The 24,702-nt window shown below is 39.1% G+C and overlaps 1 protein-coding gene across 3 annotated transcripts in view; it reads left to right on the top strand.

The window, feature by feature from the left end:
- The first annotated feature begins 396 nt into the window (after nucleotides 1-396).
- Nucleotides 397-24,702, top strand: part of gapvd1 (GTPase activating protein and VPS9 domains 1) — a 36,482-nt gene continuing 12,176 nt past the window's right edge. The window contains exons 1-22 of one of the 3 annotated variants that reach the window (XM_014007181.1): nucleotides 397-525; nucleotides 6,023-6,241; nucleotides 7,401-7,668; nucleotides 7,759-8,331; nucleotides 8,414-8,497; nucleotides 8,715-8,849; nucleotides 9,241-9,433; nucleotides 10,028-10,108; nucleotides 11,658-11,812; nucleotides 12,154-12,283; nucleotides 12,427-12,552; nucleotides 12,697-12,870; nucleotides 14,958-15,095; nucleotides 16,671-16,805; nucleotides 17,522-17,641; nucleotides 19,017-19,094; nucleotides 19,764-20,110; nucleotides 21,388-21,475; nucleotides 22,862-22,933; nucleotides 23,030-23,158; nucleotides 23,244-23,370; nucleotides 23,492-23,604. In XM_014007181.1, coding sequence (XP_013862635.1) covers nucleotides 6,057-6,241; nucleotides 7,401-7,668; nucleotides 7,759-8,331; nucleotides 8,414-8,497; nucleotides 8,715-8,849; nucleotides 9,241-9,433; nucleotides 10,028-10,108; nucleotides 11,658-11,812; nucleotides 12,154-12,283; nucleotides 12,427-12,552; nucleotides 12,697-12,870; nucleotides 14,958-15,095; nucleotides 16,671-16,805; nucleotides 17,522-17,641; nucleotides 19,017-19,094; nucleotides 19,764-20,110; nucleotides 21,388-21,475; nucleotides 22,862-22,933; nucleotides 23,030-23,158; nucleotides 23,244-23,370; nucleotides 23,492-23,604 — 3,451 coding nt within the window. In that variant the 5' untranslated portion in view covers nucleotides 397-525; nucleotides 6,023-6,056. Of the gene's footprint in view, nucleotides 526-6,022; nucleotides 6,242-7,400; nucleotides 7,669-7,758; nucleotides 8,332-8,413; nucleotides 8,498-8,714; nucleotides 8,850-9,240; nucleotides 9,434-10,027; nucleotides 10,109-11,654; nucleotides 11,813-12,153; nucleotides 12,284-12,426; nucleotides 12,553-12,696; nucleotides 12,871-14,957; nucleotides 15,096-16,670; nucleotides 16,806-17,521; nucleotides 17,642-19,016; nucleotides 19,095-19,763; nucleotides 20,111-21,387; nucleotides 21,476-22,861; nucleotides 22,934-23,029; nucleotides 23,159-23,243; nucleotides 23,371-23,491; nucleotides 23,605-24,702 lie in introns of all 3 variants that reach the window. The other 2 variants (XM_014007183.1, XM_014007182.1) reach the window with 2 other exon arrangements.

Below are 24,702 nucleotides of genomic sequence, written 5' to 3'. Positions count from 1 at the left end.
TTAAGTTTTGTAGATACCAGTTAAAATGCTTATTGATAAATATTCTGTCTTTAAACAAATAACCTTGCTTGCGTTTGTAAATTACTGTATGGAAATAAATTGATTCAAATTTAAGCATTTTGCAGAGGAATATTAGGTAGACATGTTACCAATAATAGGTCATCCTAAAGAGTAATCTTCAGATTTCTTACAGCGTTTGTTAATGGTGTTTAAATTTGCACTTTATGTACACATTTGTGTCTTACTCAGCTACAAATTCACAGTACCGAAGAGTTTTCCTAACAGTTGTGTTGCACGGTTAACTATTTTATAGTGAAAGCTTCCTTTAATAGTGACACCTCCCTGCGCGCGCATGATGCGCAGGTCTCCTGCTGATGACAACATATGACAGCCCACTGTCCGTTTTAGCAGGAGCCAGTCTGCGACCCGCTAGTCGCCAACAATCAGGTCTTCTTCCTCGAGAAATCCAATGATCAGCTTCGTCTAGAGGCGTTGTGGGCGATTTGTACGGGCCACTTAGATTTGGTAAGTCGCTTGAGTCACGTTAGCGTGTGTTTTCGTTCACGTTTGCAGTTTAAGAGAACGATGCTGCCCAAAGCTAAAGCTAACATAGCTAGCCAGCTAGCTTACCGTTAGCCTACTTGTTCGCGTTAGCCACAGATAACTTGATTGTCGTTAGCAGGCTAGCCAGTTCACAAGGTTGCCTACTGTGCACCTCCTCCAAATCAGTGCAAACACACTTTATCTTTCACTGATGTAAACATATAGCACCCGGGTCTTGTAGGGTGTTTTAGTTTGCTTCATGATTACGTTTAGCTAAATGTTATTTTACATCAGGTCTCTGGGAAATTAATTAGCGGACGCAAAGAACGTTACTTATAACCATTTGTTTTTATGCCTGTCTTGCTATTTTTCGCTATGTTTTTTTTAAATTTACACTGACAACTTTGTGTTAAACACAGCTTTTAGCAGCTAATTTAAATGGAACGTATTTTTTGAGTTCGAGTTTTAACATTTATTAAGAAAATATCGTGAAACAGTAATACTGGTTCGGCCTAAAGGTGGTCATTTGACACAATAAGTACTACGGCCAATTGTAGCATGTAAGGATTATGAGGAGATTGTTTATTTTGCCCAGAAATATCAAAGCAATGACAAATGATCTTTAAGATTCTGCTTCTGTGTTTATGTCCTTAAATTGAGATATTTTAGTAAATGTCAGACAGTCAAACTAAAACAAAACGAAAGAAGCTTAAATTGTGAAACACTGGTGAATTACATCTCAGTCTCTGGCACTTTAAACTGTTACATCTGATGATTGATCGTGCTATAATCTGCAAATGATAGTGTTTTACTCATGTTTAAATAAATGTCTATCAGGTCTGTATAAAATGTATCCAAAACAGTATATTCTTCCACTGTGTAGTGTTGACCACACAGCATGTTGCCTGGCATTTCACACAGTCGTCTACATAATCTGTGACGAGGATGACTTTGGGTTTCATCTGTGACCAGGGAGGTTTACCACGACGCACGCTCACACAGCTGTGCTGTCTTTCTGTTAGCTGGCTTGACAAAACTTAAAACTATTCAAATACAACTTTAGATCAAATTTTCATCTTCAGGCTCTCTGTGCTTTCCAATAATATGGACAGAGCGTTCTGTTGCCACAAAACATACACACCTCAAATAAAAGTGTGTGAAACTGGATGAAGGAAGATATGAGATGATTATGAACAAACCATTATCCCAACTCTGAATAGAGAAAAATACTGTTGGAAATTGGCTTTGCAGTGAAGTTAAGACTGCTATAATCTCCAGGTAACTCTACCAATTAAATAAAAAGGTATCTTAGTAAAAATTCTATGAAATACTGACTACATAAATATCTATTTCTTTTCAGATCTCCCAAGTCTAGGGGACATTTTGGTGAATCTGAGCACAATATAAATTATGCAAAATCTACTTTACGTCATTAACTACATTTATTGTTCTCATGGTAACAAAACAGGCAGCCCACAGTATTTTTTTTCCCTTTTTAGTTTCTAATAGGAAGTGGCACAAAAGAGAGAATTCATTGTTAAACCTGCAGATATCATCATTCGGTTTTATGAGAATATTATGGTTAACTATTTCCCACAAATCATTTGACTGTTTTAAACATTGTTAGATTTACGTCAGTGGTTGAATTGTCAGTTTGTATAGACTCAAACCTTATAGTTCTATTGTGCTGTGATGCCACCATGTGCCCATTTCTCTTGATAAAATATTTAGTGTGTGTAAGTCAGTGGTTCCGTAGGTTTTGTCCTGATGTATTGTCTAACATTATGCTGGTGTTTATTCTCAGTCATGCAGGACATGGCAACCCTAAGTGAAAACTAATTGAATTAATAATTAATTCGATCTAATTGAAAACAACTAGACACCCTTTGTTTCCTGAAGATGTTTCACCTCTTATTTGAAAGGCCTTTTCATCGCTGAACTTCTTTGATTAGTTGTCAGAACTGATATTATTCAAATAAATGTTTGATCCTTTAGGTTAGTGGTCTCCTTAGATGAGAAAATGCCCTTATTCTGTATTAGTATTGTTACTTTGCTCCCTATATCAGGGGGATAAATCTGTATGGGATATTGGAGCTGGAGTCTTTGCTTCTTCTGTATCATCCTGCCCAGTTGAAGATCTCTAACAACTCTGTCTAAACCGCTTTGTTTAAAAAAAAAACAACTAATATGTCATTCTGAAACACTTCACAAAATTACAGATGCCCCTAAAAAATCACTTATAAATTACACATTCTTATTCTATTTACTTGTAAAGCAATGTACAAAGCTGTCAGAAAGGGAAGTGTGAAAAGGATGTTGGCTCAAGAGCCAGCTTTTTTTTTTAAATTTATTTTTATTTTTTTGTAGAAAGTGAAATCCTTAATATCTATTAAAAGCACTTGGTTCCATTGGTTGGTCAGCTTGTGTGTGTGTTGGATCATGTAGTGGGAGGAGTGGGCTGTTTTCCAAACATTTATTCTGGCTCTGTGACTTGTACGTATTTATAAGGTACTCTTCCTCATGTTTAGCGGTTCCAAACTAATTCTCATCCTTGCTGCGTAACTTGTTTTGTCTTTGGCTTTCCTGTTGTCTCTAACTCTATCATATGAATCAAATGCACACATATGAAACCATTACTCTTCCCGTGAGTCATCTCTGAACTATTTGGTGATTGTTCTGTTAGTACTATGAAGCATTTCTCACCTCCACAATGTTTTGGACCATGCCTTCCCTCTCATTGTGTTTGGTTTCTCTTCTGCTTCAGAGATCCTCAGCGCTTTCGCCGACTGACTCACCAGTTAACTCTTATTGGTGAATTGTATTGGAGCTGACGGGCAAACGACAGCCCACTACTGTGCTACCACTTAATAGCTTAGTTGCTTTTTCACTTCTCTGTGAGGAATGTGCTTATTTGAGAATATGACTGGATGTGGAAGTGTGTCCTGAGTGTCAAACCTCACTGATCTGCTACTGGGAAGAAGAGGTCACTAGTTATTACAGATATGTTACTCATTACTGAAAATATTTGTGACTGGATGGAAAGTAGTCCTCTCTATATATGTCAGTAAAACGACAAAGTCAGCTGTGGTTTAGTTTCTCAGTTTATGAATAATTAAAACTTAAGTTATAGGTGAGACAAAAGAGTTGTTGTAGACTTCCCTATTATTTGCTGTTTTTTTTTTCTTACTAGGTCAAATAGCTGGGATCTTCAATTTAATTTACAAAGCAACAGCCATAATATATCTGAGAGCAATATTTGCTAATAAACAATTCAGCATTTTGCTGAGATCTGATCATGTGCAAATACCAACCCCCATTATCTTAGCTCTTTTGATTCAGCATATTACTCACAGAAGTATTTGGAGGAGGGCTCATTTTATGTTATCAAATGTGAGTTATAAATAACTGTGACACAGACTGATATTGTATCCTACCATGGCCAGATAAGTTTGCTGTTTGTGAAACAGAAATTGACTATTAATTTTAGAAGCTAATCTTGAAGTGGTTGCTTAAGAATATTATCAGTTAGATTACATTTTCTTAGAAGCCAGTCCGAGCAAGCAGGACGGCAGTGTGCATCTAAGACACAAAAACAAGTGTAAGGTAAACTTTTAATTCTTCGTAAGTACCAGTTCCAACATTAATAGCAAAATATTTTAAATTATTGACTTCAGGATCATGTTTTTAATGGAGATTTTTTTCTAACTTGTCAGTTGCTGTTGTCTGCATATGCTCAGGTTGTTCTGGGGTTATATCAAGTTGTAGTTGTGCTTTGCATTAACTCTATTAATATTGTTACAATATGAACATATTCATATTGTTAACCCCTGTTGGAAGTTATAAAATAATTTTAACATTGCCACAATGTAAAGCTTTTTGCTGCAGTTTCCAGCCATGAGGGGTAAATTAAGTGGAGCAATAAAAAGAAGCTTCTCTGGTTGCAGCAGTTGGCTGAAAGAATAACTTCTCTTCTATTATTAAAAGAAGACTTCTCCACATACACCTCTCTGTTTCCTCACCTGCCCATATTGTCTGGGCTTCTATATTGTTGTGTATATTCTGAGTAATTTGACTGTAGAGGCATAGCCAAAACCCCAGTGTGCATTATCACAAAAACCACAAAAGCAATTTTTAAGTATAGGAGATTAGCGTTATTTGTGAGTAGCCTATCTCTTTAGAATATTATTTAGGAATGATCAGTATACTTATTTATGCTTTGTAACAGTGATTTATTGTACAACCCATCATTTTCTGTTTCAGTACACATAACAAATTTATTTTGTCAGGCGTGTCCACCCAGACATTTTGGGTGTTTGTTATCCTTTGTGGAATGACACTTCCTTGGAGTCATTCCCACTCCCAGGCAGTTTTCTGCGGTCTTGTGTCATTTCACGGTTAAATTTGTGGTTTTTAGTGGTAACAACCAAATACAAAGAGGCTTTTGTGGAAAGTATAAACTCAGAAATCCTCCAAATTTCATGTGCTCTGCTTGAGTTGCATATTTTTGACTGTGTATATCTTGGGAAAAAAGTGATTTGCATTTTCTTCTTTATAGTGTCTCTGGGAGCTTCAGAAAACGTTTGCGTCTGTCTGTTGTGGTCATTGGAGCCACTGTGTTAAACATAAAGAATGCAAACGACCACTTCTATGTTTTAATCTTAACATGAAAACTAATGTTCACACAGTTTTTTTTTTTGTGGAAATAAAACTTTGCCTGCTTTTGTTTGAGTACATTCCTTTATTCATCCAGCCTAGTTAAAATAACGAACATGCATAAAAACCAAACAAACCAAAGAGAATTGATTGTGTTACTGTAAAAGTTTTCCTCTCAGCAGGCTAATATTATTATATTCTTAATTCAAACAATAGAAGAGTTTTATTGGACCTTGAATCCTCAAACTTCTGTTTCATCATGATTGTTCCTTCAATTTTCTTTTATTTCAAAATGATCACACTCTTCCATGATGGAACTGCTTTTTATTAGGTGCCATCTTTGCCTGCTTATTTAGTCACACAGCCTAGATCACAATACAGTTATTTATACTTTTAAATTCCCTAATAGAATTATTAAATTACAATTTGCTATTAAATATCTTTAAGTGTATTTTTGCTGATTGTTGTAAAATTTAATGAAAGTAGTTGCAAATTATTACTGAAATCTTTAAACCATAAATACTGGCTTCCTTATGTTTTAAGGAAGTGACACACAAGCAGAGATAACTGATGTTATCATTCTGAGTTATTTTTTCCACACTTTACAAAAACAGTTTCAGGTTCACATTAGACGTTTCTGTTTTTACAGGCTGGCTGTTCTTGACAAGTACAATTTACATTTAACAGTTTTTTTCACCCACGCAATAGGATAGCCAGGAAACATTATTTATTAATTATACTTTTTAAAAAAAAAAAAACTTTGTCTTTGTTTCATATAATTATCTCATTGACCATTTTTTTTCTGATCTATGTTTTTGTATTCCAGTCATCTCCTTCTCTGCCTGAGTGAGTCTGTGAAGATGGTGAAGCCAGACATCCACACTCTGGCGCACCACCTAAAGCAGGAACGTCTGTATGTGGCATCAGAGAAGCAGCTGATTCAGAGGCTCAACAGTGATGTGTTGAAGACAGCCGAGAGGCTGTACCGGGCTGCCTGGATCGCCAAGCAGCAAAGGATCAACCTCGATCGTCTCATTCTGACCAGGTCAAACCAGTTGCAGCAACTTGGCCTCAACAGGAATTATGCTACAAATACAAACCAAGTGACAGGCCCAGTTTAGACAGATATTTGACTTTAGAAAAGCTAATGACTTTAATTAGTTTTTTTGAATCATGTCTTCTCTCAGTTTTCCACTGTACAGAAAGTAGAAGTTTAGAGTGAAAAAGATTTAGTTTGAAAATAACAGTTAGTTTGTTTTGTTGACATTTCTATGGTAAAACAAATGCTAATTTCTAAAAAAGTTTTTTAATTAAATTTTTTGTTGTGGACTTCATTTCCAAAAAATGCTAATTAATGATGTAAATTAGTTGGAAGCTATTTTATGTGTTAAGTGATGTAATTGCACTTGCACACACTTATTGATTGATCTAAATGTTGATGGCACATGTCTGCAGAGCATTGTTTAAGTTTGTGGTAGCATGACGCACTCTTAAAGCTCACCTAGTGTGACAGCATAATGAATCTGTAGGCGCTGATACAACAATCACATGCAAGAGCAAAACACCGTTTTAAGACAAAAGCACTGATATTGAGGACTTTTTCCTATTGCTACCTTGTGATTATTTTTGATTCGCCAAATTAAGAAAATGATTGGATCTTGTGGTGGTTTAAGTTCATAAAAATGTACAACTTTACATGTTAGGAGTGGCTGCTTCTGTGAACTGATACATACTTTAGAGTTGTGGTAAAAAAAAAAAAGTAAACAACTTGACAATAAATGTCAAACTAGCACATTAAATAACTGAGTCAAATTTAGTTTCCCTGTTTTTTGAGGTTTTAAAATACTTATGACGTTCTTGTCTTTTAAGCATACTATTTAAATATATCTACCGGTAATCAGAGCCATGTTTAATAAAGAGCTTGTTTTTTTAGAGTAGAAAAATATAATCTGTAATAAAAATCAATAGAGGACTTTATAAATCTGCATCACATCAGAATGCACTGTATGTCAGGTTGTCTTGTAGAATTACACCCTCCTAATATTAACCAACGAATACAAATCTGTATACTTTGCTTAAAATGAGGGGTGTTTAATTCTGTATATATACAGATTCATCCACTTGAATTAAACACAAAACCAACTTTCAGAGCAATAACCTGTAAATCACATTATAGTTGTTATAATGAAACCTCTCTTCTGTAGTGCGGAGGCCTCCCCGGCTGAGTGCTGCCAACATGCCAAAATGCTGGAAGACACGCAGTTTATAGATGGCTACAAGACTCTGGGTTTCCAGGAAACAATCTATGGAGAGTTTTTGGCCAGGTTGAGGGAAAATCCCAGACTGGTTGCATCCTGCCTTGTGGCAGGAGAGAGACTAAACCAGGAGCACACCCAGGGTGTCATACATAATGTCTTCACCTCACTTTACGGCAATTGCATTATGCAGGAGGATGAGAGCTACCTACTGCAGGTCAGGAAGCTAAAAAATTGAGTAATCAAATCAACTTTTGTAAAGTTTGACGTTTTCTGTAAGATTTCATTTCTTTTCTCCCTCTCCCAGGTGTTGAGATACCTTGTAGAGTTTGAGCTGAAGGAGAGCGACAACCCTCGCCGCCTTCTCCGACGAGGGACCTGTGCCTTCAGCATTCTTTTCAAGCTCTTTTCTGAGGGCCTGTACTCAGCCAAGCTCTTCCTCACTGCAACCCTTCATGAACCCATTATGCAGCTGCTGGTGGAGGATGAGGACCACCTGGAGACAGACCCGTCCAAGGTGACTGAGCGGCTCACCCCGGCGCAGCAGGAACGCTTTGGAGAGAAAGGTTCTGAGGACTACAAGAGAAAAGTGCAGGCAGCTGTTGAGACCAATGAAGCCAAGCTGGTCGCTCTTGTAAACAAGTTTATTGGCTACTTGAAGCAAAACACCTATTGCTTTCCTCACAGCCTGCGCTGGATTGTGTCCCAGATGTACAAGACTTTATCATGTGTAGAACGTCTTGAGGTGGGAGAGATGCGCACCATGTGCACAGACCTGCTGCTGACCTGCTTCATTTGCCCCGCCATAGTCAACCCCGAGCAGTATGGTATTATCTCAGACGCACCCATCAACGAGGTGGCTCGCTTTAATTTAATGCAGGCAAGTGCACTTCTGTTCTCACTTGTTTACACTCTGTAAACGTTTACCTGCAGACTGATGTTGCTTGCCTTTTGTTGCACAGGTGGGGCAGCTTTTGCAGCAGCTGGCTATGGCTGATGACGATGCAGACCCAAGGCGAAAAAGCAGTTTGTCTAAATTTGATAAGGTATGTGTTTTAAATGATTGTTTCCTGAGTGTAAGCTTCAGTGGCTGGGGCTGATTTCACAATACAGCTAAATTTAGTTTTTACAAATATGTGGTCAAAGCAAGGAGTAACCACTAAAAAAGTTAAAGGACTTTTTAAGAGCATTGTCAGTGATTTAGTATTAAGAAATTACTTGTGCTTTGTATGAAGTTATTTTCTCAGATTTTTTGTTTGGCAGGGTTGTGTTGCTGCCTTTCTGGATGTGGTGATTGGAGGAAGAGCTGTTGAGACCCCACCCATGTCCTCCATGAACCTTCTTGAAGGCCTCAGTAGGACAGCAGTCTATATTACCCATAACCAGCTGCTTGCACTGGTAGGTTTTTCATTTTGTAGAACATCTAACATGTTGACAGTCTCTTGTATCTCATCCTCTGTTACAAAAAAGGACATTATTCAATTTTAATGCATTTAGAATCTCTGATGGTCTGCAAAATACCCAAGTAAGTCTACTAAAATTTTACATACAGGAGGGAACAAAAACAAAACGGTGCTATTGTTTGTGCATACAATAATATGTTATGATCATTATTTATGGACTTTTAGGAGCTTAGATATCATTTTTCATTTTTAAAGCAGATTAAATCAAAAAGACAAGTGCAGACTTGTCAGAAACAATAAACACGATTCTTTAAAACCAGTTTTATCTTCCCATGAATATATATTTATGATAGTACTGAACATATTGCTTTCCGCTTCCCACATAGGTGGACTTTGTTCGGAGTGTGACGGCAGGGGACCACCTTCGAGAGGAGGAGCACATGGCCCTGGAGACCCTGCTAGCCAATGTGCCACAGTCTCGAACCGTGAAGAGCAACAGCCTGGAGCTCACTCCCTCCAACACCCCCCAGCTTTCCCCAGCTACCACTCCTGCCAACAAGAAGAACAGACTTCCCATAGGTACCTTCCTCCACTGCCTCTAGGCTCTGCTTATCATTCTGGTTTTTAGTTTGATGATTGATGTGCTCGATATGATGCAAACTCTTGTAATTTTACTGGAAGATCTTTTTTTTGTGGAAATATCAAACTTTAAAATAAGAACTAGAAAATTCAAGTGTGATCTTTAGCTTAATGAAAAGCTGTGAACGAGCCGGCGGTGATGGCTTGTGAAATTCTGTCTTTTATGGTAAGCTAATGAGTTACTTCTCAGCTTGTTAGAAGCATAATTAGCATGGCCTAGATTAAGGTTCAATTACAGAAATGACAACCAATTAAATTACCAAATATAAATGAACTGGTTCTAATTGGAATGGATGGAAAAATGCATAGATTACCTTCATTAGCATTTTTTAGGGCAAATAATGCTGTAGCATCAGTCTTTGATCAGAAGTACGGTAAACTATTTCTGCTTACTGTCAAAAAACAGTTATTTATAATTTAAGTATTACGTGATATTTCAAATACAGTCAATTCTGAGATATACTGTTTATTCTTTCTCCAACTCCCTACCTTTCCCTTCTCCTTTCCTTTTTTATGCTGCCAATGAATGACCAGGACAACATTTAGCTGCTATAACATCCTGGGACTCCACAGCCACCACTTTGTCCGCTCACATTCCATTAGTAACCCCTTTTGGTGGGTAGTCGGTCAGTTCTGTTAGAACTAAAGAGAACCTAACTCGTGTATCTGTTGTCTTACCCAGCTTCGTGTTTGATAACACTCATTAAACTCCACTCAGTCTGCTCTCCAAACTGCACAGTGACCATGCTTTCTGTTATGCATCAGCGCTGATGTCATGTGCCCTCACCCTGTCTGCTTAGCCTTTCACAAGGCTTTTGCTCATTGCAAGAGCTAAAATGTTTTTTCCTATCGTTTGTTTTTCCTCCCATGCTTTGCCTCCTCATTAAGCAGAATTTGGCTGTTCATTACCGGGTAGTGTGGGGGTGGGGGTGGTGGTGTTTGCTTAAACACTTCTTATCAATAAGGTTGGGTAATGTTACCATTATAATTATTTTTGGTACCCAGTTGTTCCATTTTTACAAATATTTCATTGTCATTGTACTAGAAGTGTATTTTAGGTTAAAAAAACATTTAAACAACGCTACAAAGAATATATGTTTTTGAAAAAAAAATTTAAAACAAGCTTTATTTATTTATGCCTCTCTTTTTTGCACAGAGATGTGACATTATTCTGTGTTTTATTATACTATGTTAATGTTGTTGGTGGTAGATAAAGATTTCAGTACCCAACCCTACTGATTTGTACTTTCATCAGGTATAATGGCAAATTTAAGTATTTCAGACTTCTCTGTTTGACTCCTCAGGGGTATGAGGTCACATGACAATAGTTTAAGGTATTATTGAGGATGAAGTAAAACAAACATTTTTTTTGTCAGTCAAATTGATGGCATCATAATTTGATGTGTTTAATGCTTGTGAAAACTCAAAACACAATCCAGGGTTTGACACATTCTGAACAATTTGAGAACATCAGGTAGCTTTTTTCCTGTGTATGTAATTCAATAACCTAATATAATCTGTATTTTGTAATTATTAGCCACACAACATAAGTGTTCTGAAATGTCCTATTTTGTTAGTCTAAATGCGTTATTTTTCTAACAATCTTAAAAATAGTCTTTTTGTTCATGCCAAGTTTTCACATCTTTCGTCTTTTTTTTTTCAAATTTTATTGTAGTATAGCAGTGATGCATGCATATATTAGTTTAGTAGGCTGGCTTTTTATGACATGGCACAGTCAAAATAGGGTATCATTTTCTTAAATATATCTTGGGTTTTTTTGCAACTAACTTTAGCCTAACATCTGTAAATAAGACAGGACCTATATTAATGTCATACCAATGTTGTTAAAGATAAAAATGTTTTGTTATAATCTCATATAATAAAGCCACTGCAACTGTAAAGGTCAGCTGGCAGTCAGTACTCATAATAAACATGTACCGGTAACTACCAATTTGTCATTGTATTGTTCTCAAATAGGAAATGTAAGCAAAGCCTTGGTATGACAGCGTAGAATTTTGTTTGTACTTTTTAGACCAGCTCTGTAGTTTTTCCGATTTACTGTTTGCTTGTGGCTGTTCCAAGTAAAAATAATAGTAGAACATTATTTGTGAGTGAAAAATCACACTTGTTTCCGTCACATTCCCCACAACCCACCAACCAGCAGCTGCTCGGAGCCGCAGCCGTACCAACATAGCCCAGGAGGGGGAGGCAGAGGCCAGCTCCCAGGAGTCCCTACAGGAGCTGATGCCAGAGGAGGTGCTCGTAATTTCACTAGGAACTGGCCCTCAGACTGTCCCTGGGATGATGTCAGAGAATGAGGTAATGTGACTTGAATTAATGTCCTCATTTGCCAGGGAGATGATGGGATAAATTCAGTGCATTATAATGTCCTGCCACCGGAAGAGAGAAAGATCTCTTAGACTGTATTTTATGGTTCTTTGGGTGTGTTACTCATATTCTGTATTTCAAAGAACAAAACAAGACTTAAAAAGAAAAAAAATAACAACTTGAACATTATAGCAAAATAGCCTGCTGATCCAGATGAAGTTTAATGGTGTCTGTGAGTTAAGTCATACCTGTAGCAGGAATGTCTCATGTCAGAGCAAGGTTTACAGTCGTGTACTTATAATCACACTCTTGCTCTTCTTGCTGCTTTGCAGGTTTTGAACTTGCACATGGGCGATGGGGCCTCAGGGGATGGCCCTGCGGATGATGCTAAGCTGCATGGGAAACCAGATAAAACGTTGCGCTTCTCGCTGTGCAGTGACAACTTGGAAGGAATCTCAGAGGGTGAGTCTGTCGCCTGATGACTGATTTAAACATCACAAAACAGTTTCTTTTAATCAAATACATTAAGGTCATAAACAGTTTTATAATAAGCTACGGAGTATGATTGAAATGTATTTATTAGTTTGTTTGTTCACCTACCTAAGGACCATCCAATCGTTCTAACTCTGTGTCCTCGCTGGACCTGGATCGGGAGTCTGTTTCTGAGCTGGGAGCTGAACCATCTGAGAACAACGGGGCAGAGGCTCTGCAGCTTCTGGAGCATGAACATGGTGTCTGCTTTCATCTTTGCATGTTGCAAAAATCGTCTCTTGGAATTAAAAAAAAGGCCTATAAATGAATAAAAGACAGAAGGATTATGATGAAAAATGAGCAGGTAAAGTCTTACTTTGTTTATGACCATATGTCTCCTCCAGCCACCACACAGGACAACCTGGATGACAAACTGCGCAAGTTTGAGATCAGGGATATGATGGGTCTGACAGATGACCGTGACATCTCTGAGACGGTCAGTGAAACCTGGAGCACTGATGTGCTTGGCAGTGACTTTGACCCAAATATGGATGATGATCGACTGCAGGAAATAGCAGGTGCAGCACTTTTTCGTTATATTTGTGTGTAGGAATTCTCTGTGCACATTAGAAGCAAATTAATGAACATGCTCGGCCCATTTATTTGCTCAACACAGACTGTTTTCTAAAAGACTTTGGGAAATGTCATCACCTTGTGGTTTTTGGGTGAAATGGCACCAAAAGATCTTCTTTTTTCCCAGCCTTTACAATGAAATCCAGTTTTTAAATGTTCGATGCAGAGAATAGATTTGGTGGAAAAAATGGCCTGTATTAGCACTTATTTTTGGGCGTCTTTCATAGTTTTATATCTTTAATTGCAAATTCAAATTTTATTCTGTAATGCAAGTCATAACTTGATTTTAAACAAAGCATTGTATAATGTGTTCACAATTTAAGACTAACACCACCATATTTACATTTTGATGCAGAAATGACAGATTTCACATTTTGTGGTTTTGTTTCATAAAACTGTTGAATCAGTTTTCCTAAACAGATAGTTGCTCTTCCATTTGTTAGATGCTCCTGTAAATTGAACATTAAAACACGTCAGCTTACTTTATGCCAGCAATAATAATTAGCTGATGTGTAACATGAACAGCTTCAGTAGTCTGTTAGGACCAAACAGGAAAGATAAAAGGCATTTAAAGCCAAACAGATCCATTACTGTGAAACTAGCCACAGACTGAATATTAGTCTGCATGTTTGTATTTCTCTTAGTTATTTTGTTGGTATTTTTCCCACTGCTTATCCCTCTTTTATTTGCTGACATTCACTCAGTCCCTGCAGTCTTATTGACCTTGGTTCCTTCTCATTTGCATCCACCATTTTTCATTCTTCGGAATATGGCGTTGGGGGACTTTTCCATCATTAAGTGAATTTACAGCGATTTCCTTATGTGTTTTCTCCAAGGGATTGGTTTATGAGATGCACATTAAATATCCATTAATACCTCATTATCCCTCTGATAAGATTACCATGATAATGAGGCAGAAATTCTAATTGTTTCACTTCTTGTTGCGCCACTCATTTAATCATCCACCTGAAAGACAAGTACTCTGCGCCCCTACCTTGAGGACTGTAAACATGGACAGCGGGATAGAGCTCTCCCACTGTCAATGAAAGTTCTGCCCCCGCCAAAAGCAGCTCACACTGTTGCCTGGGTGTTGGTATGTTTATGTGCTCATGGTGTGTGTGTGTGTGTGTGTGTGTGTGTTTGTGTGTGAGAGAGTGACATGAAGTGGAAGCAATGTGTAGCAGGGAGTGCAGCCACTACAGGTTGACTTTTTGGTCCTGAGCCCTGGACACTGACTCCCACTCACACCTGCTGGCTCTGTTTCCCCTCCTCTGCATTTTTCCGCCTTGTTAAGTCACCGCTTCCCAAATGGAGACGGAGAGACAAGGCGCCGAAGACTTCGTAGGAGGGTGGACAAAGCAGTAATTTGGTTGTGAATTATGCTGCGTTTAATCAACAGCTCAAAGTCACGGCCCTGGAGGCCAGTGAGGGATGAGATGGTGCTATTAACCTCTGACCTCTGGCACAGTGGTGGATGGGCCTGTGGGTCCCACTATGTAATGTATGTGACCTCTTAATGTGTCTGTGTGTAGAACTCACTGTCTCTGATCCAGAATCCGTTCACACAGCTCAGTGGATCATATTTTTTGCTTATCTCAAGTCATTTTTGTTGTTCAGATGTACTTGAGGGCACACTGTGATGGATCAGTTTATTGTTTTAGGCTTTTAAATTATTCCTGTCATTCAGTAAAAATGCTCAATATCAACTAGTTTGAAGTTTTTATTTTAGAAAATTAGCTCATTTTCTCTGTATTTATATTATACTTTATTTCAAATAAATCAGGAATTTAGAGATCTTTTTAATTTGTGACAAAAAAACTAACATTTGAATTAAAAAGTTGATTGCAAATTTAATCTATTTAGTTTTGAGATGGACATCAGTATGCTTGTTATAAAAATCACACTTGTTGCTTTTATGTGCAATCTTTTGTCAAAGCTATGAACTCGTAACTGTGTTTGTCTTATTGCTGGTTTAACACTTTCCTTTACCAGAAATATGTTAACGCTGCCTCTTCCTGTTCTCTGTTTTCAGGGGCAGCTGCAGAAAGCATGCTCGGCAGCCTGCTGTGCCTTCCTGGCTCCGGTTCAGTTCTGCTGGACCCCTACGGCTCCACCATCTCAGAGACCACGAGCGAAGCCTGGAGTGTGGAGGTCCTTCCCAGTGACTCAGGTGTGCAAGCAGGTTTATTCCGCTCCAACGCACACATTTTTGCTTCGGTTATCGTCCCGTTTATTGTGCTTCAGCCGCATGACAGCCTCAGCTGTGCATTTAAAGCACATGTTTATGTTTCTTCAATGTAGTGTGGGGGGGATGGGACACCAGGTGTGGTGGTGCTGCATTCCACACCAATAACGTGCGTGCATCTGTCATCATATTTGCGTGCTCTTGCCTGTCTTTCAGGGCAGATCTGCCCGTGCCAGTAAAAAGCAGCTAAGGGTTTCCTTGGAGGGACCACCAGGTGTGTTTGCACCTGTGAAAGAGCAGCGGGGAGGGAAGCACAAGGACAGCAGCTGTCCTCCGTTTACTGTCAGCTTGTATAGTGTCAGTTCTTTATCTGGGTAGTCTTAGCACTGTGCTGCTTTGTGACTCACAGGAGTATCCATCCATCCATTATCTTAGCCCGCTTCTTCCTTTCAGGCTCACAGGCGTTACTGGTGCCCATATTCAGCGGTCAAAGTGCGAGGGGCGGGGTACACCCTGGACAAATCACAAGTCCATCACACGGCTACATAGAGACAAACAAGACAAACCACCATTCACTCACACCTAGGAACAATTTAGAGTTACCATTTAACCTGTTTTTGATCTGTGAGAGGAAACCAACGGAACAAATCCACATATGAACAGAGAGAACATGCAAACTCTACCCAGAAAGATCCTGGGCTGGGATTTGTTCTGGCAACCTTCTTGCTGAGAGGCAACAGCTCAACCGACTGAGCCACCTTGCTGCCTCATAGGAACATTCTTTCTTAACTCCAGTAATCACCAGTTTAATCTCATGTGATGCCTTTTATGTGCAAATGCACTTTTTAAAAAGTTACACATTACCCTTTATCTGTGCTTAATAATTGAACAGTCAAAACTAATCTTATATCAATTAGAAATTTTGTGCTTGACTTCCCATTTTGAAAATAAGTGCTTTGTGAAAATCAATAGAGAGCTTTATTAACATTAAGTGTTTTTTGGAAAAGCTTGGGCCTATGGTAATTAAAGCAGTGCTTTATTTCAATATGTGTAGTGGAAGGAAAAAAAAAAGATGTCATGCACGAGTGTCTTGATTGCTTTTTGTTCCGTTTGCTTCCCCTGTTCTGCTCAATAATGGTGTGATCCCAAGCCTTCTTTACGTGGAGTGCTTGTTTCATGGCCAGGCAGCAGAAAACTGCACTCAGAAGAGCCCTTCACCAGCACATTATTACTAACGAGCATGCAAATGAGCGCTGCTGTTAGAATGAAGCCTCTGGGTTCGACCCAACAGCTCCGTTGGGTAGCCAAAGAATTGGATACGGTAGCTTTATTGTTTGGATTGGCAGTTATAAGATGTGATTATGTACATTTGTTGTATATATTTTGTATGGACATGCTTATTTTTCTAATAATAAAAGAAGAGGTTGAAATGTAGAGTAACCGTCTGTAGCAAAATAAAGTAAGCACGGTGCTGTCTGCTTTTTTTTTCTGAACAGAACTCTTTGTTGTCTCACTTTTTTTAAAATTCTTCTTTCGTTTTGCTTTGGGTTTCCCCTGTAGAAGCCCCAGATCTGAAGCAGGAGGAGCGTCTTCAGGAGCTGGAGAGCTGTTCTGGGGTCGGCAGTACGTCCGATGACACGGAGGTCAGAGAGGTCAGCTCCAGACCCAGCACACCCGGCCTCAGCGTTGTCTCAGGTATGACTTTAAAACCCCTCCCTTTCATATTTTGTCTAAACGACTTCCTCTGCTTTGTTCTTTTTCTTTTTGAATAGATCTGCCCTGTTTCGGTTTGACTCTGTAGTCTGTTTTGTCTTTTGGAAAGTTAATATTTAAACTGTAGCTACTTTCAGGTTAAATAAAAACAAACCAACTTTTTTAACATTTTTATTTTTATGTATTTATTTGTTTGTTTGTTTGTTTGTTTGTTAGCGTGCTCATTTTTCTGGGAGGGTTTTTAACCTGCATAGTGGCACTGGTGTAAATTTCCCTGAATGACACAGAGGTTAATGCTGGTTGTCTTGTCCGTGGGCTCAGGTGGACACGCAGTGGTGATGCGTGTGAAGCAGTTCCGTAGATTAAGAAGCCAGCGGTGACATTCCTGGCTCTGCTCACAGGGAAAAACTCCCACAGGATCCGGCCGATGGATAGTCTGCTTCTGATGATCATTCTTATCCGTGTCTCTCCCTTAACCCATGGGAGCTTACGCTACCAATTTAAAGTTCCCACCGGGTTCCCACCTGAGAGAGACCATACAGCATAGTCTAAAGAGACAAATATCCTCTTTTGTTTCAAAACCTCTGCACATGCAGTTTTTATTTTTGTTGACTGCTGTCAAGTTAAAAACATCTCTCTGCAGAGGTGATATTGAGTCTCTTTTGTCCTTAATGTCTGCATAACCATGTGTCCCACAGGTATCAGTGCAACGTCAGAAGACATTCCTAATAAGATCGAGGACCTGCGGTCGGAGTGCAGTTCAGATTTTGGTGGGAAGGACTCTGTGACCAGTCCAGATGGGGAAGAGTCGAGCCACGGTAGGGCAGTTCCACTTCCCTGCAAAGCTTTTTATTGTCTAAATCGAGGGGTGCCCAAACCTTTTCCCTGACAGGGCCAAAATGAAAATCTATCCAAGGGCTGTGGGCCAAATGCAATAATATAATACATGAAATGTAAATGCTTCTTAAATCTTTTTATTTTTTATGATTAAGCTAGGAGCCAGTGTGGTGGCCCACGTTTTGTTTGTTTATTCTTTTAGCCTGTGCTCTTGGAGAATGTTTGACATGTGGTCGGGCAGCAAAGGCTCATTTCACAAGTTGATAAAATCTGAGTATTTGTGGTCTTATAAAATGTTCAAATCTACTTGTGTGCTAGTTTATATACTGTATCTTCTTTAGTTACTTTTATTTCATTTTTATCTTAATATAAATCAAAGATAAAGTCAACTGTCTGCACTGCAGCCTCTTACATAGCTATTGGGCCAGTGGATGGATTGACTGACAGCAGAACAGTGCTTCTGCAGAGGACTGCAGGCAGTTACAACCTAGTAACCAGGGCAGCTATTGGTGGGCCAAATACAATGGCAATTTTGGCCCGCGGGCCTCACTTTGGGCACCTCTGGTCTATATGTGGTTAAATCCACATTAGTCAAAAGCCCAAACCACTGATTTTCTCTTCAAATGTGAAAGTCTTACTTAAAGAGGAACTTAACCCAAAATTAACTTTTTTAGCTGATAAACTGTCTAGAATGTGTCTAAAATGTTATATAGTACTATTTCTGTGCAAATTTTGATGTTTTTATGCGTATTTGTTCAAATCTGTAATATTTGGTCTAAAAACATCTTTTTGCTGCTCATATGGGTAGAGCAGTGGTACTGCAGGCTAATTTGCATATTGGTTAACGGCTCTCCACGGTGACGTGTCTTCTCCACGGTTTCGTCACAGCAGCTGTGTTCTGGTATAAAAGCCTCTCTCTAAGACACGCCCCTGCAGCAGTCAGAGGGTGGAACAGCTAACATAGCATGATCGTCTGGTCTGTTGACTCTCCTTCAGCCTCGGTGCTGCGCTACTCTCTCTCTCTCTCTCTCACACACACACACACACACACACACACACACACACACACACACACACACACACATGCATAACCCAGCCCGCTGTACGTCCTGCAGAAACAGGTAAACAAGAAAGTGTGTGTAGAAGACACACGGGAGGAGAAAAAAAGGCAGACAGCTGCATGTCTGACTGAAGAAAAAATAGTATTTATTTTCTTTACTAGAGAGCCAACTTCATTTTACCTAATTGTTTTCTTATTTTATTTAATTTTTACTTGCTGCATACTTTTTTTGTATACATCTTTGGTTTAGTAAACACCATTGATAGCTTCATCTATTTTTTTTTGTCTTCCTGCAGGAGCCCACAATCTGACTTCTCCACCTTCACAGGCTGAATCCTTACTAGCCATGTTTGATCCTCTCTCCTCTGGTGAAGGTAATTTGCACACTCACCATGTTTCACAATGAAAGCTAGAAATGACTACCATTACGTCCCTGCACTAATGTCATGGTGTCACAGAGCAGCTTGAACCATGCAGAATTAACCAAAAGATTTCCACTGCCCTTTACTCTGACTTGAGGTCATATGACTAGTTAAATGAAATGTCTCGTGTATAGTGTTTTATTCTGCTGCTGCATGTTTTGTTTGTAGCACAGGTAGGTATTTGAGAGGAATGCTAGTGGCTGTTTGTCTATGGCAAGGTGAAGGGATGACAGGCTGAGAGACCTCACCTCAGGCTCTTTGGCACTGTCCCCCTGTCCCACTGTGCACATGGCACAAGGCTGCCATTGGAAGCAGTTCAGGAGAGAGTCTACCCTTGGAACAGGTGGCCTACCTACACCTAGGGCTCATCTCCCACCAACATCTATCTCTCTTTAACTTTCTCCCCCATTCTTTGACGAGGTTGTTTTTTCTGCTGACTGTTGCTTTGTAGGAGTAGGTGGGATGTTTGGATATCAAACAACTGTACTACTTCAATTTAAAGAAAATATTTTTGATTGACGAAAGTCTTTAAAAACAGTTAAAACGTTCTCCGGCAGGAAATAAGCAGTGAGCTGATGAGCATTTTCTCATCCCCTTTTCTTTCTGCTCTTATGACTTTAGGTTCCTCCACTGGGACAATAGTTAGACCCAAAGTGCACTATCCCAGGCCCAACCACCCTCCCCCCGATCCACCCATCCCTGAAGCCAGCGCCCTGGGACCTGAGACACGCCACTCTCTTTTCGCGCCACACAGTTTGGTCCAGGGGGAGCTGGAGCACACAAAGCAGCGCCACTCCTTCCCTGACAGGCTGGTGCGCAGTCGCAGCTCTGAAATTGTGTGCCCTGGGCGCCGGCCCACAAGTGACCCCGGCCTTAACAGACGGGTGGCAGTTGAAGAGCGTGACCCTGCTGGGGCCTTCGCTTTAGGACCTTCCTCATCACCCAGCAAAGACTCCCTGAAAGGAGAGGTAACATGAATTGTGTGTTTGAGTAGAGCAGCTTAGAAACACTTAAGAAAAGTGATTTTAGACTCTGTTTACAGCTTCTGAGGGAAATGCATTATGTCCCCTTTTTTCAAATTCAATTCAGTTCAAATTCAAAAATACTTTATTGATCCCAGAGGAAAATTAGGTGTACCTAATTTCCCTCTGGGATCAATAAAGTATTTTTGAATTTGAATTTAACAAGATGACATCATTTTATGCTTGTTTTGAACTGGTCCAGATTATTGAAACACCATACCTATTAAAAGAGAGCAATGTGACAGCCTGTCTGTTAAATAAATACACCAGCTTCACTTCCACTTTAATTTCTTTATCACTTAATCAAAACCCTGGAAAAAACTGTTGGTCATTTGCTCTGTATTGTTGGGGTTTTCAGAGGCAAATATAAAAATGTTGCTGATAAAGGCAAATGGTACACAGAAACATTTTTTACATCAACTTTTGTTAACACTGCATTAAACGTAAAAAAACCTTTTTTTTCTCTTCAACCGTGGGGGAAAAATAATAATAAGCTCATGTTTACTCAAAGCTCTCCTCATTTCTTCATATTTTTGCTTGAGTGAAGCCAGAGTTTTTTGTAATAATTTAAAGTGGTTTATATTAGTAGTTCTTCAAGACTTCTAAGTCTTTTAAAGTGATAAAAACCTGTTCAGAAAGGTTGTTTGGCCATTCTTTTAAGGGTTATAGTGTGATAGCAAAAATCATTAGTTAAAAATTCTTGTAAAAGGGATAAAATGATGACCATGATGTTTGAGAATCACATTATTGGTGCTAAAGTCTTGATTTTTGTCAGGCAGATTGTGTTGGTGGTTTTTATTTTTTGTTTTGTTTTTTTCTCTGAGGAAAAAAATTGGAACAAATTGTGCCTTGGTGACAGGTTGCTGGTAACAAATAGGTTCAAGATTTTATTTAAAATTTGTTTTTTGCTCAGCTATTTATATGTGCAATAACGACATCAGATTTTGAAAGAAAAAATTTGAGAGGTGATAAAGATGTACTTTAGAAGTGACTGTCTTTCATAATATATTTGAAATACTGACTAAATTAGATTTACCAAACAAAAGTGGCCAAAAAGTTTTATTTATTTATCTCTTTACCATTCTAAAATATTGGGAATAAGTTCATACACCAAAATATGAGCTCTCAGGCACATATTTTAGTTTTCATTTTTAGCAGTCTGTCTCCTTTAAATGGACTTACTGCTTTTGTCTCATTCTAAAACACTTCTTACCTTTTCAAAGGTGGAGGACAGGAAAGACAGTGATGATGAGAAGTCTGATCGCAACAGACCGTGGTGGAAGAAACGTTTTGTGTCAGCCATTCCTAAAGGTAACAAACCAAAAAACATCCTGTTATTTATTAAGCATCCTTTCTCTCAAATGGAAGAAAAATTCTGTTCATTTAAAAGTGATTTCTTTTTGGTAGCACCCTTTGATTTCCTGCCATAGTTGCAAAAAACTTTTTTTAATCACAAGTGACATGAAAAATGATGCTTTAAAGAGCAAAGCAAAGTTGATTTTTATTTCGAGACAGAAAGTGATGATCCATTGCTGACAAAATTCTGTTTGGAAAATAGTTTTCTTGTTGGTAGACATTACTGCAGAGACTTGTCCAGTTCTTTTTCTCCCAGATCGCTCAAGCTGCAGACTTTTCAAAGCTGATCAGTCACTAAAGGAGCTTTAGTTGTGTAGATTATGTGGCTGTAGCCCTCCCAGCAGTGCTGTCAGCAAGCAGCTAATGGTCATTAGATAGACCTCTCTGTCATCAGCACTGATAGATGACACATGTGTTGCTGCTGTTCTACTCTATAACTATCTCTCATACATCTGTCTGGAAAATAATGAGCTGTGCCCACATGGAAGGGCTGCTTATTACTCTTTGAGATGATGATTTTCTTTCTTTAATAAACAACAAAGTGATATTCAGAAAATCGAGAACTGTGTGCACATGAAACGAGAGCGCTTTGAAGCCTAAAGTCAGCCTCTTGCCAAACTCTTAGTGGCATTAGTCGTGTTTATCCTGTTGCTCTGCACGGTGACGCTCAGTCAGTTGCCCTGCAGAGTGGCAGCCTGTGCTCCAAAGGCCAAACCCTGTCTGTTGTGTTCCTCACAGTGCTGTATTGGACGGCTGAGAGTGACGTCCCAGGTAACGCCTCCACGCTATCTTCACCAAGCCTAGCTGTGCTGCTGGAGCCGGCGGCCGCGTGCCACGCTGCTTTGTAGCTGTAGATCTGTGATGTGACATGGTGTAGCCCAAGTCACACAGTCACGCTCCTCATACGTGCATCTGTTTTAACACCCCCTTTGTTTTTCCCCGTATTTTGGTTTTGCTAGTGTCATGCCATCGTTTGCATAAAATGGAATTTTCCGTGTGGAGATAACTCGTTAAGTTTTTCATCTGCTGCCAAAGTATAGACTCATGTTTATTCAGTTAGCGACACTGTTGATTGAATAAACGTTTAGGAATTTTTGCATTTCTTTTTATCTTGAATGTTTTCTAAATCACTGTGGACCTTTGTGAAATTCAGCTGCAAGCCAAAGGTTTCATTCTCAACTATTTTTTTAAATTTTTTTTTTCAAATAACTATACATCAACAGAAATAACTCAACACTAAAGTGGCTGTTCATAGGTGAAACGTTATGAGCCTGTGGTTATTTCAAAGTAAAAGAGGTGTTACTCTGCCCTGGTCAGTCATTGTGTGTCTCTCCTCCACAGCTCCGATCACGGCTTTTAAAAAAAGAGACAAACAAGAGAAAAACGATGCAGCCCAGGAACGTGTCCCACAAGGTCAGTAACGGTTTGTTTAGAAATTCCTTGCTTGCCAAAGACTTTTGCACCGTGATGGGGTTTATGTTTACGTGGCCTTTCTCTGCTGTTTGTCAGATGAGCCATTGCTCCGACAGAACAATCAAGCCCAGGCAGCTGAGGACATCCTGGACAAGTACAGGAACATCAAGAGGCCCGGTCCAAGTGACGTAGCCTCAGCAGGGGCCTCTTATGATGGACCAGGAGGTCAGGGAACAAAACTTGCATGCGCACAAAGGAAATGCTCTTGTATTAGACAAAATATAGAGTTTTCTGTGATCTGTATCCACAGATCTTTGTGTTGAGGACAATGTGAACGACGCCCCGAGAGAAGACACTCTGCACAACATTTCTGCTGACGACCTCCCAGACTCAGCCAGCCAGACGGCACAGCAACATGATTCCAAGTTTTCTTTCAGGTTACATTATCAACACCCTGAAAAAACATTTTTATAATTGCCTAGTGTCGGATTTTTCAAGCAAAGGATGCCATGTCATTGATGGTATTGATAATGTTTATTTTTTCTTTTTTGTCCCCAGTGATGCAAAGAAGAAGCTGAGGTTGGCTTTGTGTTCTGCAGACTCTGTGGCTCTCCCCATCATGGCACCAGCCACCACACGTAATGGGCTGCCTGATCACATGGATCCTGAAGGTATCCTGTGCTACATTCAGATTTGTTTGCTGACCAGTTGTTTTTGAGGAATTAATACAGAAAAAAAAATCACTGGGCTAATTTTGATCTTTGTGTAATGATGTAAAAGTTGTGATAACATGGTAAGAAAAATAATTATTTTAAAATGTGCGTACTGAGCAATACAATTAACACTTTGAGCAAGTTACAAGTTCTCCAGGGGATAGGTATCATTGTCACAGGTCTCCATAGGGACCAGTGTGCAAACCCCTGATGTTGGCAAACATCCACTGGGCTGAAAGTGTCCTCAAACAAAATAGCAATTCTGTACAACCTCCAGCTTCTGACTCACCTTTTAAAAGTTTTGGGCAAGGTTAAAGGGAAAAACCCACGGCTGTGCAATAAACCATAACGCGTGTTGTCACATAAATTAGTATTAACCCAACAATTTATCAAATGGATGCAAGTTCTGCCTCACAAAATAAATCCTGTTGTACTTTTTTCTCAGCCCCACACTCTGATCTAAAATGAGAGCAAAATACAAAATGAATCAAACCTATAAAATACCTTAGATATTTTGATTTAGTATGAACAGCATTTCATGATCGTACCGTTTATTTAATTATTTTTATTTATCGGGATCCCTCTCGGGCCCTTGGGCTCTGGTCTTCCCTATGTCTGCCTCGTGTCTTGGGGATTGGGTCTCGGTCCTCCACAGTCACTATTAAATATTCCATTGGAGAAATCTTGTATATACACACATGTTCACAACTGCTCACAAACAGGTGTTCTGATCTGGGGGGTTCTGACTGGTCACTGACTGTGTATATATGTCTGTGTGTATATATTTACAATATGTATGAATGTAGACATGAATGTAGTGTATGTATATCTTTATATATGTATGGGTATGCGTATATATTTATACATGCCCTCCATGTTTTTATCCATTTATTTTTCAGGTGAGCGGAGAGATGTTGGGTGTGTGGTCCTGTGTTTTGTTGGTGTATATTTAATATACTTCTAATCGCTATTTCAATCTTTCTAATTACTTCTCTCTCTGTTTTTCTCTCTGTCCCTATTTTCTATTCACTTATCAAAAGAAAAAAGTCACTGATG

This window comes from Austrofundulus limnaeus, unplaced genomic scaffold, assembly GCF_001266775.1.
Source record: "Austrofundulus limnaeus strain Quisiro unplaced genomic scaffold, Austrofundulus_limnaeus-1.0 Scaffold40, whole genome shotgun sequence".
Taxonomy (NCBI): Eukaryota; Metazoa; Chordata; class Actinopteri; order Cyprinodontiformes; family Rivulidae; genus Austrofundulus; species Austrofundulus limnaeus.
The sequence above is the reverse complement of the archived record's forward strand: the minus strand, read 5'-3'. Positions and strand labels throughout refer to the sequence as shown.